The sequence below is a fragment of the Stigmatopora argus genome, chromosome 9, assembly GCF_051989625.1.
Source record: "Stigmatopora argus isolate UIUO_Sarg chromosome 9, RoL_Sarg_1.0, whole genome shotgun sequence".
In the NCBI taxonomy this organism is placed as follows: Eukaryota; Metazoa; Chordata; class Actinopteri; order Syngnathiformes; family Syngnathidae; genus Stigmatopora; species Stigmatopora argus.
Window position 1 is genome coordinate 6,804,152 of NC_135395.1, and position 13,627 is coordinate 6,817,778.

Here is a 13,627-nt window from a genome sequence, read left to right on the forward strand (position 1 = left end):
ACGAAATGTCCGGCGCCGAATTGTCCGTCGACGAAATGTCCGGTGGCGAATTGTCCGTCGACGAAATGTCCGGCGACGAATTGTCCGTCGACAAAATGTCCGGGTACCGTTTTTTCCACTACAGACACATGGACAGAGGTCTATCATTTTTGTGAGCTTAAGTTTGTAAACCAAAAGCTTCATTCCAAGTGAGTTTCTATTTAACTTAATGATGTTGAAGCAAGGTCATGACCAAAATATTGCTTATTTGCCATGTTTCATTGTTTGAACTTTTGTGTGTCGGCATCTCTGATGTAGATCTTCCTGTTTTTTGTTTTTTTTTCGGAGAAAAATCTCCTTAATGTTTTCTTCAGGTATCACGATTACTGCGTTAAAACATCCATTTATTCTATTTATTCTTATCCTCCCATGGGACGTGAGGGTGCTGGAGCCTTTCCGAGCCAACTATGTGTAGTAGGCCAGGGACACCCTGAATTGATTGACAGCCAATCACATGGCTGCATTAAAACAACAAAGCTATTTTTGGACAAATATGTTTCTCCATTGCTTTTGATGGGCTATCAATCAATAACTGGAGAGTTTTGCATATTTGGGGTAAATGTCAAGCAAAAGTCTCGAAGCATCATACACCCTTCGCACCACTCTATCCATCTCCTCTTCGATCTCTCCCCTCGTGCAATAAGGACAGGCCCCTGACTGACTAATGTCCCACCTCCTCACTGCCCGTCTGACTGCAGCACTCTTGAACAATAGTGCTCTCTCCTCCTCCCCAACTCCACCATTTAAATGCGGCTCACAGTCGCGTTCCTGCCCTTTTTTTCATACACATATATCTCACCTCTTTTCTGATCAGATGCCAAGAATCATACGCTTGAACCAAGAAGACAATTTGGCACGTGAAGCATTTCAAATCCTCCCCTTCTGTTTTTGACACTTGCTTATCTTGTTTAGAGGAACAAATAAGACATTAGCCTTTCTTAATATAAACCATACAAAAAAAACTAACCAGATAGTATGGGATCTTAACCAATGTGATCTTGTGTTTATTTAGTCTCTGTCCATCTCTCTCTCTCTCTCTCTCTCTCTCTCTCTCTCTCTCTCTCTCTCTCCCTCCATCCCTCAGTCTCTCTCTCTTGTTTTCTCTCTCTCCCCCTCCATCCCTCAGTCTCTCTCTCTCTCTCTCTCTCTCTCCCTCTATCCCTCAGTCTCTCTCTCTCTCTCTTTCTCCCTCTCTCTCCCTCACCAGTCACCCCTCCCTTTCTCCACCTCGAACAGTCTCTGCATCCTCCTCCGGTGGTGTCGGAGGCTCAGTGAATGCGGCTGAGGAAGGAGTGAGCACATTTTTACGCGGCTGACAAGGATACTGCGTTGTCTTACAGGAGGACAAACTACAAGCTTCTGCCTTCTCTCTCAAAGACATTTCTTTTTTCTCCTTCTGGATCAACTGGCGGTATAGATTATAACTTTCCAGTTGCAAGTTGTTGTTTTTACATAATGTAAAGCACTGAGTTTGCTACTGGTCATCTACAATGCATCAGACTAGCGGCTGAATAACTGCATTATTCATTCTCCGTTTCACCTTCCTTTTGTGGTTTTGCTCCTTCTTTTGAAGCAATGTGTTGACCGTCTTTTTTTAAACTCATCCTTTTGTATGGCTAAAACATTTTTTGCTGCAACCAGAAAATTTACATTGTTCAAGGATGGGAACAAACAGGATATGTGCAGCGAATGGAAAACTGACATATCAATTACACAAGGGAGATCTATATACTAATAAGACTGGGAGTGAGTTGCCTTTCATGTGAAATATTATCCCTTTGAGCAACTTCAGTACTCAGCATCGTGTCAAGCATACCACTGTTTATTAACTGGATCATCCCCGCGGTTGAACTGGACACGCAGCTTTGACAGTCTTACTGTCAACCCAGCAGTTTAAAACTAATAAGATTACAAGGATGGCTGACTTGTGGCATTGCATCGCCAACATTGTGCACCTTCCCACGGCTAGGAGTCGCTGGACGCGCCAAGAAAATCTCTAGAATCTGCCTCCCCCCCTTGTGTTGCATTTCCCAAACCTCCCTGCAATCTATTTGGCTCTTTTCTATTAAGCTGATAGCCAAGCAAATGTTCTTCCATGGAGGTGGGACAACCTTGGGACTCAAACAAACAGAGGGACAATTTTCAAGCACGCAGAGCCCGTCCGCAAGAGACGCATCGGGTGAAATAGGAGCCCACCCTGTTCTGCCCTCGCCTCAGCACCCACCTCATCCACCCGCGTTGAAGGCAACGCGCTTGGCTTTCCGTTAACATGCAGCAGTCTGCATGGGAATGATGGTATGGGCAAACCTTGTTGCGCCCCTGAAAGGCTCGTTTGCTTCTCGGCTGAGAGTGCTTCAGCGACACCTTACTATCCATGTCCCACCAATTCTACCCGGAGTCTCCAAAAGGAGCCTGCCATCTCAGCTTTAGGTCAGTGTATTTATTTATTGATATCTATTTCTGCATAAATATTTTGTTAGAGGGAAATAACTACTTGAAAAAAAAATCACACAAATTATGTTTTTTTACAAATGTTTCGACACCGTTCGAACTCGTGCGTGTTGCCTCTTGCTTCGCTAAACAACCTCAATTTGCTCCTGTGGCTGGCATTAAATGAGATGTTTATGGTAAAGAGAACTGCAGTCTTTGGACTTTCATTATAATGAATATGCCAAGCAAAAATGAAGTAGAACATGGGTTTTAGAAATAAACTGTTGATTGATATGCAACAGCTGGTGGGTTGCCAAATTTCTTAGCATATGTTAATGTGTTTGTCTCACACATTTGTGTAATAAGGGTGATTTGTTTCTTGACGCAGATTAATATGTTGCAACGTTGTAATAATCTGAGAAAAAAGAACAATTAAGATAGGAATAACCACATCAACATTTTTTATATACTAGTTTAACGAGGAATACTGCGCTAAAATGAATTCACTGGCTGCCAATGACGGTCATAGACGAACCAGAGTTTCTTTCACACTGATGTTTTTACATTCTCTACACATTGGTATACTACTTATAACATTAAAAAGAAGAAGAAACATCAACCACAATTAATTAAATCACTGTCACGCAGCGATTATTCGTCTTTTGTCGTCAAGCACTGACAAATGATCATTCACTGCCAGGCCTCTTAGTTAAAATGGATTTGAAAAATATTGCTCTATTGCTTGTACATTTACCTGACTTTTTGCTTTCTTTTCTTTCAAAGGGTACTAAATGATTTTCTGGGGGAGGATTTTTAATCGTTGAGATGATGCTCATTCTTCTGCTGGCTGCCTTTTCCTCTTCAATCTCAAGCTCCTCCCCCTCCTCCCCCTCCATGTCAGATGGACTCCCAATGGCAGACCCTTCTGCTCCAGACTTGATGTCTGAGACTTGCAGCGCCTGCTCTTGCTTGTCGGTGGAAAATGTCCTGTACGTCAACTGTGAAAAGATCACTGTTTACCGGCCGACACAACTCATTCCACCTGTGTCATCATTATACCACCTCAACTTCCAAAATAACCTTCTAATTGTTCTCTACCCAAACTCATTCCTTAACTTCACGCATGCTGTATCTCTGCAGCTGGGAAACAATCAGCTGCAGAACATAGAAGGTGGTGCATTCATGGGGATGAGTGCATTGAAACAGCTGCACCTGAACAATAATGAGTTGAAAGTGCTGCAAGCAGACACTTTTCAAGGAATAGAAAACTTGGAGTACCTACAAGCTGATTACAACTTAATAAAGTACATTGAGAAGGGAGCATTCAACAAACTGCATAAATTAAAAGTGCTGATTCTTAATGACAATCTTATACAAGCACTTCCTGACAACATATTTCGCTTTGCCTCTCTCACACATTTGGATATAAGAGGGAACAGGATCCAGAAGCTTCCCTATTTGGGAGTTCTTGAGCACATTGGACGGATTGTTGAGCTGCAGTTGGATGATAACCCCTGGAATTGTACCTGTGACTTAGCACCGCTTAAGGCATGGCTTGAAAACATGCCCTATAATATTTTTATAGGCGAGGCCATATGTGAAACACCAAGTGACTTGTATGGAAGGCTACTGAAAGAAACCAATAAGCAAGAGCTTTGCCCAATGGGTACAGGAAGTGACTTTGATGTTAGAATGCCCCCTGGACCACCTGAGACGGGTCAGTCATCCTCCAAAACTTCCCCAACTTCCACAGTAACCACAAAATCGCCAAAAGCCACAGATTCATCAAAAATGTACGGAAATGGCATTGTAGCTGGATTACCCCCTTTCGGAAGAAATAGCCAGATTGTATCATTTCAGACAAGGAGCCCACCAATGTCTTGCCCGCAGCTGTGCAGCTGTAAAACCCACCCATCTGACTTCGGCATAAGTGTCAGTTGTCAGGAAAGAAATATACAAAATCTTGCAGATCTTATTCCTAAACCGACCAATGCTAAAAAACTTCACTTGAGCGGGAATTATATTCGTGACATAAGCCCAAATGATTTCCAAGGATTTGAAGGTTTAGATTTGCTTCATCTGGGTAGCAACCAAATTGTCACCGTCCAAAAAGGTGTGCTTGCTAACCTTACCAATCTGAGAAGACTCTATCTGAACGGAAACCAGATCGAACAATTACACCCTGAGATGTTTTTGGGACTCACAAATCTACAGTACCTGTATTTGGAATACAATGCCATTAAAGAAATTCTCGCAGGCACATTTGACTCCATGCCAAATTTGCAGCTCCTGTATCTCAACAACAATGTCTTACGGAGTCTTCCTGCCTATGTTTTTGCAGAGCTGTCTTTAGCCAAACTCAATTTGAAAAACAACCACTTCATGACCCTACCAGTAAGCGGTGTCCTGGACCAGCTGCGTTCTTTGACCCAAATAGACCTAGAGGGCAATCCGTGGGAGTGTTCCTGTGATTTGGTTGCTCTCAAACTATGGCTAGACAAGCTCAGCGATGGAGTCGCTGCTAAAGAAGTCAGATGCGCCTCTCCTGTCCAATTTGCAAACATTGAACTGCGCCTATTGAAAAACGAAATCTTGTGCCCGAAGCTGATTGCTCGGCCACCATTTATTTTTACGAGCGCCACCCCGGTTGCGACTTCCGTTTCGCCAGCAGGAGTTGGCAAAGCCCCGCCAGGAGGTCCCGTACCTCTCTCAATCATGATCCTTAGTATTCTGGTAGTGCTGATACTAACAGTGTTTGTAGCCTTCTGCCTTCTAGTCTTTGTCCTCAGACGGAATAAAAAACCAGCTGGTCGACAGGAACTAGGCAATCAGGAGTGCACCTCCATGTCGCTGCAGCTCCACCGGCATGGCCACAGATCAGGCAAAAAAGGTTCCATACCGGGTGACGAACTGGGGGGTGAGACATTTATCCCACAAACAATTGAACATATCGGCAAGAGCCACACTTGTGGCATTGGACGATCATCAGACATGGATGCTGGTTTTAAGTTTGCTGACTCGCAAAGGCAGAAAATTATTCTTCGAAGTAGTGCTGAAAAGGATATTGACGCACTTTCCACCTTAGAGCGCAACAAGCGCCTCAGCACAATCGACGAACTTGAGGAATTCCTGCCAAATCGAGAGCCCAGTGTGTTCATCCAGAACTTTCTGGACAGCAAGAGAGATTTCAACAGCATAGGAATGGGTGCGTACGAAATCCGCTACCCGGAGAAATCTCTGGATAGAAAAATGAAGAAATCATCTCTAATAGGTGGAAACCACAGTAAAATTGTGGTGGAACAAAGAAAAAGTGAGTATTATGAACTAAAAGCCAAGCTCCAAGGAACACCTGATTATCTCCAGGTGCTTGAGGAGCAAACGGCACTGACAAAAATGTAAAGGAAAAAAAAATGTTTGATTCAGTGAAGTGATTAACATACAAACACGGCTATTAACACATAGCGATAGAAAGACAGTCAAACAAATCGGCTTTTATTTTGTTTTCTCCCCTTCCAGTTGCACGCATCATGTAACCCATCAACCCTTTTTCTTTTCTTCCCTTTTCTCTTTGCAGCCAGCTGTGCGCATACACTCCCTCGTATACACACACATACAGCAACAAAGTGCCTTCTGGAAAACCGTTATGACCAATGCTTAGGTGGAAAAAATGGCTCCATACGACAAAGCTTTTACTTGGATCAACGAGGATACACGTTACAGTGAAAGACGTTTGGATCATCCACGTATGAATCGTACCTACGTAGATACCACAAAACAGTCTACAAATGACCAGACACTCTTAGTATTTCTGCTGCTAAGGGAACGGTGAAATGGTGTGTTTGCTGTTTTTTTTTCCTATTGTTGTTTCTTTGTTGCTATTGTTTTTTTTTCTCCCCCTAACAAATGAAATGGTCTTGGAACAGTGCTTGAGAATATACCTCGCACCGTCCGTCCCTTATTTTATATGAAAAATGAGGGCACTTCAGTCATATCTTTTTTGGCTCCAAAATGTACAGGTATCACATGACTACTTCTGGGAAATGGTAGACAAATTAGTTGCAAGGAATGACTCATTGCAATCTACTTTGCTTTGTATTCGCTTAGCAAGGATATTAGTTTATTTTGAGGGAAGTGCTATGGGGCTGCTTGCAGACTTTATGCCATTTTGTCAGGATTACACACTATGCCGAAAGGCTAAATGGCTCCTATTGTGTGTTAATGAGAAGGCAATGTACTCAAAAACATTTTTCAGAATAATTTCATGACTTATTTTCTTTGTGTAAAGAGCCATGTTAATATATAGTGTATTCTTAATGGAATTGTGTTTCCTCTTTAAGTTACTATTTTAAAATGTATGTTTTTGGGTGAAACCAAAACATCAACTACATTGTCAATAGACATTTCTTAAAAATGAAAACCCAAGGATAAAAGAGTACAAAGCTGCTTGCCATGTAAGCGTAACTTGGAATTTATTTTGTAAGTCTTACATTATTTGTATTTGTGGGACTGGTTTGTAAATTACACTGATCGACATCTGCATATGCACACACCCACGTTTGCTGTATGGCGTAACATCATCATATAGAGACTGCACCCCAGAAATGAGATCATAAATATGACTCAATGAGTAATAACCCTCACCTCTCTTGTCAGTTCTCAATTCATAGTAAAAGAATTGAAAAATATTAGTTAGTTTATTTTTCTATGCAGGGTTATTTAAAGAGATTATGACATTATTGAGAAAAAAAAGAGAAGAACTGAGCGGAATTAACTTTCATTGGAGCTAATTAGTCACAGGTAAATGTGACTGTTGATTTGTTCAGTGGTTTTTATAATTCTGTTCTCTTTACAAGTTAACATGAACAATGGTGAAATGTGATCTGTGTTGTTTCGCACGACAAGCCTGGCGGTGTCTGGAAAGGCGCAAACCTGTTCCTTATTCTTAGATCTCCCACAGCATCTTGTAAAAGGTTTCTTATGAACTTATGCAACCAAAATAAATGTGCATTAAACTCGCTAAGGTTTTGGATCATTGAAATGGGGTGTGGTGACATTCTAAAAATATGAGCTTTCAAGGTTATGTATGTCATCAAACAACGTGCAATATTAGGGAACTACTCAAATAGGAAATGGCTTTGAATCTTGTTTCTTTTATTTAGCTTGAGGAAATATTGTTGAAAGACAAGATACCGTTAAATTTTATTTACGTAACTATGGGATTTTTTTGAAATTGAATCTAAAAGTATCGTTAAGTCAAACTTATGAAGTTCAATTGTTTGTTGACATTGCAAATGAATAGAATGTAACTTGGAAAGTATAATAAATACAAATTTCTATGAGTAAAAAAAAACCCTGTATAATGGTTCATTTTCTCTTGTTTTACCATGTAATTATGAAGGTATTAAAATAAGCACCTATTTGTTCTGTGTCCCTAATATTTATTTCATGTTGCACTATTAGTTTTCGATGAGACTTGATTTAGCCAGTCTCTTAGGCTTTAGCACAATGTTCAATAATATTGACACTAAACTGGAATTGTCCATATTTACGCTTTGGACAAATACCTTAAGTGGCAGGGGTTTTATTTTTCAACAGATTATTTTGTCTTTGCATAAAAAAATGGCATTCCATCTTGCAAATAATGTTGAAGAAACTTTAACTGCTTAAATGACTCATGTGCTTTTTGTGGCACAAATCTTTTATCCAACAGGTATAAAGGTTTTTTCTGTTTTAGGCACATATCAAACATTCATGGTTGTTCCATTTCAGGATAAAAAAAAACAATCTGGATATCCATCTCTGTTAATCCCACCCCGTACGGGGCGTTTGGGGGAACCAAGTAGCTGAAAGTATGACTCACCCAGACGCAAGAAAATTTTCCTCATTAATTATGAATATTTTAGCAGTTATGATCTAAAAAAGGATGTGGCAAAGGGTAGAGAATTTTGATAAGTCCTACTACACAGTATGCTTATTGTTATACATTTTTCTCCCTATTATCCAAGTCGGTCATATTTGTAATTGCTCTGTGATGTGATCGTTGTACCAGGATATTTGATTTAGACTATTTGCACTTTAACTGCATTTTTTCATGGCATTTATTGAACTCACTGGCTGCCACTGATGATGCTAGATAGATGTGCAATCTATTTTTCCTGTATTGCTTTTCTCATTAATTTTGAATGTATTGTGCAATTTATTAAAATTGTATTAATTGATAATTGCATTTATTCATAAAACATGTCAATTGAAAGCATTGCCATATTTTGTCAGAGAGGGCATTCCCTTCCACATACCTAAAATGCAATAGTTTATGTTTTTGTTTTGTTTTTTCGATCACATCTTATAACAGCCGACCCTGAAAATTGGCATTAAATAGCCTAAAATGTTATCAAGTTATTGCAAAATTCATTTTCTAACCTCTGTAACCTTTGAACTCACTACCACAAAATGTAGTCAATGTTTCTGTTTCCCAACCCAAAAATCTCCTTCAAAGTTTATAATAATGCTTTAATTCATTTTTTAAATCATCTTCAACATAAACCTATGCTCTGTAATGTTTGACCCCTCTGAGCTCAGTAGCTCAAAATTAATTTATCTCCGGGTCATATTTCGACAAGTTTGATAATAATGTATTTATTCTTATTCTTGAACTCAAATGAACATACATACGGAACCAAAAAGGTAAACTTGCCTTTACCTACATAGGTAGTTATAATTGAGACCTAACGTCACCATATGAGAACATACATGTTATGTCAATTTATAAGTTTTCCCGTATTTTATACGTTTTTTGATCATTTCAAATTGTGTGAGCTGTATAACAACTTTTGTACGGGATATATTTTAAGTACCTTTCTTTGTAAAAACTGATCTTGTTTTACCCATTTCGTCTCCAATCCGGATCATCTTGGTCACTGGTAGCAGACAAAAACGTCATCGCCGACTGCTAATATTGTGATGATTTAAGCTTGTTATGCGCACGCACATTCCCCTTTCACACGTCCCCCTTTTCACTATTTAAATATAGTGTGTCACCAAGCAATGTACCCAGACAGTCAAGCTGTCAGCGTCATACAGCAACATCTACAGAATCTTGAATTTAGTCCATACTGATTGGGCACCACTTTGGGGAAAATTATAGACCAAAGAGCACCCTATGTGAGTAAATATGTGCCACCTTGCATTTGTACGTTTTTTTTTTTTTAATCGCTTAATAAGGGGAATCGCAATCATTAATAAGTTGACCAATGGGCCAAGGTTGACAGGTATGTGAGAACATCACAATGTTGGGCACACGTGTTTAAATTCTGAATGTCTGATAAGACATTGTTTTTGTGTCTCCCCAATTTATATTTGTAATATATCCATAAAGAATTATTTGCTGAATCAACATTTTAAAAACAACTTCCCTGTAAATGAGTTTTTTTTCCAATATCGGGTTTGATTTTTACCTTTGCAGAAATTATAACTGGAAAAACTGGGTGATGTTTCCCAACCTTTGGTAAATAAAGGAATGTACTATTTTAGTTTAGACAAATATTACAGCACATAATCAAACAAAATTGTTTCACAAAATGTGAACACTGAATGATAATCTTGTGTCAAGTTGAGAACAAATTGACATAATCGGTTTGAAATCTGGTTCTATTTCCAGATCATTCATTCGTTCGTTCATTTTATGTACCCCTTACCCTCACAAGGGTCTGTGGGATTTCCGGAACACAATACTTGATATTCTCCCAGGAAATCCAGTTTTAAAGAAACCTTTAAAAAGCCATAATTTTTATATAGAGTGGAATGTTGTGTTGATTATGTTTCTGTCTTTTTTTCCACTCCTGTTCTGCAATGAAAGCACTATGCTGTGATCCACTACTTAGTCCAATTGTAAACTAATTTCCTTGCAAATACCTTGTTAAGCTTTGTGGTAGCAATTGTAACATCATTGCTACTAGTCTATTGTGGGCCTGCATTGTCTTCTGGTATGTTACTGTCACGGTTTTGACATCTGTTGTGGTCAGGGTGATCTATGAAAAAGGATGAAAACGAGTGGTGCATCCCCAGTTACCACTAATTGCGCAGCACATCTTCGATAAGAGGGAAACAATCCCTCGCCTTCTCACCAGCTGCCTCAGTAATTGTGGCAGTAAAGCTCAGCTGGAGATACCAGGCTGCCACTTTGACACCAAAATTATTGACAATGATGAAAGTCAATGATCTTGCTTCTTGTTGTCTCCAAGAGTTAAGAAGGAACCTTTATTATTTGGCCTAAACCATACTGTTATTCTTGGTTTATGAAGCCCTTGAGCATGAGGGGACAATATGTACCTATGAAAAGAACACTTTGTCACAGGCCAAAACCGAAAAAGTGTAAGTTTTCCCTAGTTTTTGTTTGTCTTTATAGCCTATGGTTAGTTTCACAGCACAAAAAAATGTAGCTGTTTATCAGGCCCTTTATCCAAACCCTTTAACTTGTCAATTATTATGATAATTAAACATTGTCTTTTAAACAATTTGGCCAGTTATATGTTAGTTCTTTTATATATCTGTGTATACTGTAAAGTGATAGCGCTTAACTCTTTAATTGCAGCAAAATATTTGTATTCAAAATTACAGTCTGACATTTGGAAAGACTGACTGGGTTTCATCCCTGGTGAGTTTCTGCCAGTCCTTTGCAGCAACTGTATTATATCTAATGAGATTTGAAGCATTTGGCTCAATATGACCAGCTCACATTGTCTGAAACACTTGAGCATTCATCCTGCTGCTTTTGTCAGCAGTCACATTATCAATAAGTGTGAATAATCCAGCTCCAATAGCCATCATAAATTTCCAAAGCATGGGACAACTGAGGAGCCAATCATCCAATTACGTCTGGTAATGTGAATGAAAATTCCAGTAAGTCGAGGCTTCATTGACTGCACAGAATTTGAAAAAAAGTATTAAAAAGTAACAAATAGATTTATGTTTTTTTTATATCCAAATTCAATCCATAATATCTGAATTTATGATAAGACTATATTGACAATATTGAGGGGTAAATATAGTAGTCACTTTTTCACTTTGCAAGGTCTTCACATCACGTTGGCAGTAAATTTTCAAATAACCACCAGGGATCCAAAACTAATAGCAACCACACGGTACATACACAAATGCACATGCTGTGACAGCATATACTCTTACTCTCTGTCCTTTGGTATTCTTATTTTATTTTTATTTTGTGAAACTATGTTTATTTATGAACCATGTTTCTATTAATTTCTTCATATTGGGTACCCTATACTTAAACAGACAGTTTCACTTTCTGTTATTAACTCCAGATTAACACAACTAACAATTGACCTTTTTATTCAAACTTTGTTGAGTTTCTACATTCTATTCTATTGTAGCTGAAAATTAAAATTTGGGTCACCGTATGAAGGTAACTTTTTCAATTCATTTTCTGAATCGCTTATCTTTACAAGAGTCGCAGGTGGTGCTAGGCGGGGGACATGTTGAATTTGTGGCTAGCCAATCGCAGGGCACCAGGAGACGGACAACCATCCACATTCACAGTCAAAGGAGCAATTTGGAGGGTTTGACCAGTCTAAATGCATGTTTTTGGGATGTGGGAGGAAACTGGAGTACATAGAGAAAACCCACCCAAGCCTGGGGAGAACATGCAAACTCCACACAGTGAGAACCGACCTGGGATCGAACACTAAAACCCCAGAACTGTGAGGCCGATGCACTAAACACAGTAGCCGCCCACACAGTAGATACAAAAACCGGAAATTTACTTTAATAGCTATTTGGCCCCAATAATAACACATTCATTTAATATTCAAAATCCAAGTTTGTAACTAGAATTGTATCTGTTATAGCACTTAGCAAAAGCTTGATATGAAAGGATTAGTTCCTGACATGCACATTTTCAAGTGCCAAAACCCCTTAAAGGAGATAATTGAATGAGTAAAACTCATTATTCTGTGGCAGTATAATCATAATTCTCGGGAATTACTATGTAAACTTAGAAAAGTCTCTTTTCCCTTCTATTTAAGTCAAATTAACTATTTTATATATCATAGATCATCAGTTGTTCAAGTAGAACTCACTGTGAACTATGCACATCAATACTTAAGAAAGTAAATCAGACTTTTCCAACCACTGTGCCGTGAGCGATGGTCAGATGTGCCTCGGGAAATTACAAGAATTCATACATTGGAATATTCCGAGAGAAAAAATTTAATATTAAGAAATTAAACTTGAACTATTACGAGGTTAAAATAATAATATGATGAACATTAAATGATAGATTGTACTATTACACGATTCAAATCGTAATATTGTGAGATTACAGTCATTTTGGTGATTGGCTGGCCATTAATTCTGGGTGTCCGCCGCCTCTGGCCTGGAGTGAGCTGGGATAGGCTCCATCAACCCCTGCAATCCTCATGAGGATAAAGCGGTTCAGAAAATGAAAATCATTTTGTTGCTTATTGTTTATGTAACATGAGTTGTTTTGGTTCATGGGCTTCAACTTTTGCCAAAATTGAATCTGTGTGAGGACAAAACTGCTTCTCGTGTAATGTTAGGACATTGAAGTCATATTGGGAGAAAAAAAAGGTTTGTTTTCTTGTTTTCACGTTACGTGAACCAGACGTTGTTGACGTAACGTCTGTGTGAGCACAACATTGATTTTTGCGTAATATTAGGAGATTTTAGCAATATTGGGTGGAAAAGGTCATAAAATTGTTTTTACATCGCGGTTAGCGCATCAGCCTCACAGTGGAGGACCTGGGTTCAAATCCAGGTCGGTCCACCTGTGTGCATGTTCTCCCTGGGTCTGTGTGGATTTTCTCCGGGTACTCCGGATTCCTCCCACATTCCATAGACATGCATGGTAGGCTGGTTGGACACTCTAAATTGCCCCTAGGTATGAGTATGAGCATGAATGATTGTGTCCTTGTGCCCTGCGAATACCTGGCCACCAATTCATGGTGTCTCCTGCCTCTGGCCCGAAGTCAGCTGGGATAGGCTCCAGCACCCCCGCAACGCTAGCGAGAATAAAGTGGTTCAGAAAATGAGATGAAGGAGGTGAGATGAGATTTTTACATCGCACTAACTGGAAGTTGTTCGGGGTCCGCAGACATCAACTGTTGGCGACATTAGGTTGGAG

General features: G+C 39.4%; 1 protein-coding gene across 2 annotated transcripts; it reads left to right on the top strand.

The window, feature by feature from the left end:
* Positions 1-1,297: 1,297 nt before the first annotated feature.
* slitrk4 (SLIT and NTRK-like family, member 4) lies at positions 1,298-7,888 on the top strand. Of its 2 annotated transcripts, XM_077609840.1 has the most exons (3): positions 1,298-2,469; positions 3,253-5,779; positions 6,044-7,888. In XM_077609840.1, exons 2-3 carry the CDS (start codon positions 3,295-3,297, stop codon positions 6,190-6,192), a joined length of 2,634 nt encoding a protein of 877 aa, XP_077465966.1. In that variant the 5' UTR covers positions 1,298-2,469; positions 3,253-3,294; the 3' UTR covers positions 6,193-7,888. The 2 variants fall into 2 exon arrangements, with proteins under 2 accessions (XP_077465966.1, XP_077465967.1); XM_077609841.1 differs by having other exon boundaries at positions 3,253-6,189.
* The last annotated feature ends 5,739 nt before the right edge of the window (positions 7,889-13,627 follow it).

Coding starts and splice junctions, on each gene's coding strand:
- slitrk4 (XM_077609840.1), top strand. CDS start 3,295: ATGATGCTCATTCTTCTGCTGGCTGCCTTTTCCTCTTCAATCTCAAGC. Junction 5,780..6,043: donor TGTGGTGGAACAAAGAAAAA/GTGAGTATTATG, acceptor TTCTCTTTGCAG/CCAGCTGTGCGCATACACTC.